We start from the raw sequence: 4,855 nt of genomic DNA on the forward strand, positions 1-4,855 counted from the left end.
CAGGAAGCTGCTGACCAGGACAGGGCACCCTGTGGTGGTGGTGGCAAGGCCCATTGAACTCAGCTGTGTGGGACTGGGAGCACAGAGCACTGCTCTCACCTTGCTGAATGCACTGTTGGGGTCTCCAGCATTTTTTCCTGTGTTTGTGAATAAGGGGCTAAGAGATGGGAGTGGTGCTTTGAGGTGGCTGCATGGTTACTGCTAAGGAAGGGTTTAGTTTGCACCATTATGGGCAGTAGGATAGCAGCACCTCCCATGGGTGCAGCCACTGCCTGCTGTTACCATCACTAGTTTGCTCAGGGTCTTCATTGTGCAGCTAGGAGCCCCATCCCAGTGCTTCCGCACAGAAGCATCAAACTGCAGCTGATCTTACCTATAGAAAATGGCATAAAAGCCTCCCTCTTCCAGAACTGACCGTCTTTCAGGAAATGCTCAGGATTAAAGCTGTGAGGGGTTTCCCAGTCCTTCTTGTCAAGCATCACGGAGGATAGGTTTGGGACTACAATAGTGCCCTGCAGAAAGAAAGAAAATCACTTTGCACTCTCTCTGCCACTGCCAACAGGAGGAAAAATTTTACTTTCCTGTGTGCTAGCCATGAAGAACATCTGTATTCAAATCCACCACAAGTATTTTTTCCTCAGGGGTGATCTCTGGGCAGGGTAAGGATGCTGCTGCTTTGTCCGTTTGTGGACTGGGAAATGGGAGTGTTCTCCTAAAGGCTGGTCTGATGTATAGTGAAGTTACCTTGGGCAGGTGGAAACCAGCCAGGACTGTGTCCTTCATTGCCTCTCTAGGCAAACTGAAAGGGATGATGTTGCCTTTCCTCTGCACTTCATGGATGACGGCGTTGGTGTAGGGCATCTTGTTCCTGTCCTCCAAGGCTGGCTGCCGTGTCTGCCCAATGACAGCATCAATCTCTGCTTGCACACGGGCTGTTTGGAAAGAGGAAGCATCAGCTATAGTGCAGCAAAGCCATAGCTCCCCTGGGGACACCATGTCATTTTTGTTGTTTGGCTCCCCCAAGGATCATCCCACATCAATCATGTATCACCAGGGCATCTTGCATCTTCAGGTACTAAAGGGGCCCTGAGCTCTGTGCAGTGCACCTGTCACCTCTGCCAAAATGCCAGTCTTTGTTGGAGAGGTTGCCCCTTTTGTCTGTTGGTATTCCAATATTAGAAGGGCAAGGATCATCATAGCAGAGGCATGTGGCTGAATGCAAAAACAAACAAACAAACCACCAAACTTTCCTGTGCCTAATTTGCAAGAGTACTGAGGGATTCACATAATTGCAAGGGTTGGAAGAGATCACTAGGGATCGAGTCCAACTCTCCTGCTTAAGCATCTTCCCTACTGTAGGTCACATGTGTAAACATCCAGGCAAGTCCTGAGTATCTGCCAAGGAGGAGACACCTTAAGCACTCAGAGCAGCCTCTTCCAGCGCTCTGTTACCTCTACTCTAAAGCAATTCTTCTGCAAGTTTGTGTGGAACTTCCTATGTTCCAGTTTTTGGCTGTTCCTCCTTTTCTTATACTAAACAACACTGAAAAGAGTCCAGCCACATACAATTGCCTCCCACACTTCTTAGGTATTTATAAAGGGGTCCTTCTTGGCAGAGCTCCTCTCCAATAGGTCATCCATCCCCAAACTGTTGTACTGTTGCTTGTGGTTATTTCTCTACAGGTGCTAAACTCTACACTTGCTTTAGTTGAATCTTAGCAAACTTTTCTCCTCTCTTGGCCTGAACAGAATATCTCACCAAGCTACAATCGGGCTGTGCACGTTCTACTCATACCTTGAATCTCTGGATATATGGCCATAAACAGCAGGGCCCAGCGGATGGTTGTGGAGGTGGTCTCAGTCCCAGCAAAAAACAGGTCGAGAGTGCATGCAACCAGGTTATCCTCGCAGAAATCACTGCCATTGGGCTTCAGAAAATCAAGTGTTAGTGCCACATTAAAAGCAAGAACTTCCCCCAAAATCAGACTCAGTCCCGCCTCAAGGCTTTTGGCAGAAGCTGCATCCTCATTCCTCCAATGGATGCTCCAAAACTAATGTCCATCCTGAGCTCACATATGGACACACCAGCAGCTCAGGTGGGGAATTTCATTTGCTTCTCAGCCCTCCTGATCTCCAGTCCCTACTGAGGAAGGCCTTGCTCCACACTGCTGACCTTGGCCATCTCCTGCAGGTAGCTGTCGATGAAGTCTCGGCTCTCTGAGGGGTTCAGGTCTTCCTTATGTTTGCTGATCTTCTCTTTCACAAAACCTTTCATGAGTCTCCAGTTTTCAAAAATGGTTTGGTGAGATCCTGGGAAGTACTTTATTATGGAGGGGAAAGCATTGTACAGCTTTGGATAGAAAAAAAAAAGAAAAAAAGAAGAAAATTGAGTAAAGGACTGAAAACCCAAATTGTTTTCAAAACTTGAAAAGCCTGCAAAGCCACAACCCTACAGTGCTGGAGGAGATGGAATTAACCTCACCAGAAGAGCATGACAAAGGATTGCTATCTCCACTGTCAGAGAGATTACTGCATTCTTCGTAGTTACAGCAAGAAGCTTGGTGCTCAATGGACAGGAGCAGTGATGAAAGAAAGAAATGTGAGCATTGCACAGCTTGAGAATGTGGCAGAAATAAATTACAGGCAGATGTACTTGATGCAATGGAAAGAGGAATGGCAATGAGTGCTCTTGGAAACTTTAGTATTGCTCCTTCCCATAACCTCTCCTAGGGACCCGCCCAAACCCTCTGCTGTATTCATTTCCTTCCCAAAGCACAGGAAAACCAGCTGTGGTAGCTCAGCTTTGTCACCACTGAGGACTGCACCAGCACCAGAACATCTTAAGGGAGAAGAGGCACCACAAAGCTGTGGGAAGCAGCAAAGAAAATCTCATGGATCCAGAGCAGGGAGAAACGGCTCCTAGGCTTGGCCAGCCCCCACTTTTGGTGAGGGCCTCACCTTGAACAGTGTGCAGTTTTGTGTGCTGTATTACGTAAGGATATAGAACTATCAGAAAGCATCCAAAGGAGTGCTACAAAGATGGAGAAGGGTATACAAGGCCAACGCATGAGGATTGCTGAGGTCTGTTGTTCTGTTCTGGGGGTGGGGGGCTGTACCTGGCTCATTATCTTCCCATGGAGGGTAACAGTCTCATCCATCAGCCGCAGCAAGTTTTGGAAGTCCTCATCATGGTATTCAAACCGATTGCCGAAGGTGATGGAGCAGATAACGTTTGAAACAGCACTGTTGATTTTAAGGTGAGGATTGAAAGGATTTCCTGGAGAAGGAAAAAGGGAACAATCATTCTCTTCCGGTCTCTGCAGACAAGGGGAAGAAAGTGCCATCATCAGAGGAAAATATTCAATAAGTGGGATGAAAGATCCTGGATGGGCACCTGCTTGGAGATGCCTGTTTGCTTAGAAAGGAAAATGCAAAACAGCTTCAGAAGAGCAAACATCATTGGTGTTAATTCAGAATATTGGTGTTAACTGGCCCCTGGAATTTCCCAGAGGTCTCAAAAGGAGCAATAGACAAAGGTAGGCTAAGAAGACTGTTTTGAGTGTTACACAGTTGCATCTATCAGTTAATCTCAGGGCAAAACACTTATAGAAGGAGTCTGGGATGCTGGCAGATTGCTTAGCATTGCTTATGAGATGAGGAGAAAGAGGATGTTGGTGGGTTAGTTAGCAGCTGGCAGAAGGTGAGTATGCCCATGAGACCAAGAATGAAAATAGCATCTGGGCTCATATCAGATACAGTGTAGCCAGCAGGAGCAGGGTGGTGATCATCCCTCTGTGCTCAGTACTTGTGAGGCCACATCTTGGGTGCTGTAGTAACTGGACAGATCAATACAACGAGAAAGGCATTACAACAAAGATATGATGATAGAAGGAGTGACACAATAGAAAAGTACTATAAAGGATGGGAAAAAGATTGCTTATCTGTAGCAGAAGATTCCAGGTTCACACAGGAAAGCTTCACCAAGGACAGATCTCCAAGAAGAGATCCTTCCTTAGTGGCAGTCAGCCCTTAAATGAGGTCTAAGAAGGTGCAGCCAGGCTCCACCCCTTCTGGTCACACAGCTGAATTCTGTCACAGAGCTGAATTGTCTTCACCTGTGCTCCCAGGGCTGAGGGGGGTCCTTTCCTCAGGTGCTCAATCAGTGGTTGAGACCATGACTCAGCATCTCCAATACAGGTGCTGAGTTGAGTTTTGGGCCCCTCTCTTCAAGAAAGGCATTGAGGCTCTGGAGCATGTCCAGAGAAGGGGAATGAAGCTATGAAGGGTCTGGAAAACAACTCTGATAGCCAGCTGCAGAAGGAACTGGGATGGTTCAGTCTGGAGGAGAGAAGGTTCAGGTGATGCCTTATTGCCCTATACATCTCCCTGAAAAGAAGCTAGAGCAAAGTAGGGTTTGGCCTAACTTCCTAAATAACAGTGATGGGATAAGAGGTAATGGCCTTAAGTTTTTCCATGGGAGGTTCAGGATGGATATTAAAAAAAATTTCTTTTCAGAACGATTGATCAGACATTGGCATATGATTCCAGAGAGGTCATGGAGTCACCATCCCTGGAGGTTCTCAAGAAAAAGGAACTGTGGCACTAAGAGAAATGATTAGTGGACATACTGAGCATGGGTTGGGGTTGGACTTGGTGATCTTAGAGGTTGTTTCCAACCATAATGATTCTGTGGTTCTATGATTTTTCAGCAGGCATTAGCATAGGGGAAATTAAAATGGTCCAAGATGGATTCTGCCTTCAGCACAACTGCTGAGGGAAGTGCTCCTCACCCTGCTCATCCCTGAACGCATCCGTGAGGAACCGGCACTCCTCCTGGATCCGCTCCTCCAGGCTC

General features: G+C 47.1%; 1 protein-coding gene across 1 annotated transcript; it reads right to left on the reverse strand.

Annotated features, from left to right (window-relative positions):
- Positions 1-6: 6 nt before the first annotated feature.
- On the reverse strand, positions 7-4,851 carry LOC122192216 (cytochrome P450 2J2-like; the record flags this gene model as incomplete). Its single annotated transcript, XM_042892724.1, has 6 exons — positions 7-512; positions 745-932; positions 1,796-1,928; positions 2,174-2,350; positions 3,117-3,277; positions 4,791-4,851. Coding segments are annotated over 6 exons (927 nt in total), but the record flags the coding sequence as incomplete, so codon positions are not given.
- Between the last annotated feature and the right edge of the window lie 4 nt (positions 4,852-4,855).

The sequence above is a fragment of the Lagopus leucura genome, unplaced genomic scaffold (assembly GCF_019238085.1).
Source record: "Lagopus leucura isolate 7727_CA_CO unplaced genomic scaffold, USGS_WTPT01 43836-0_obj-0_obj, whole genome shotgun sequence".
Classification (NCBI taxonomy): domain Eukaryota; kingdom Metazoa; phylum Chordata; class Aves; order Galliformes; family Phasianidae; genus Lagopus; species Lagopus leucura.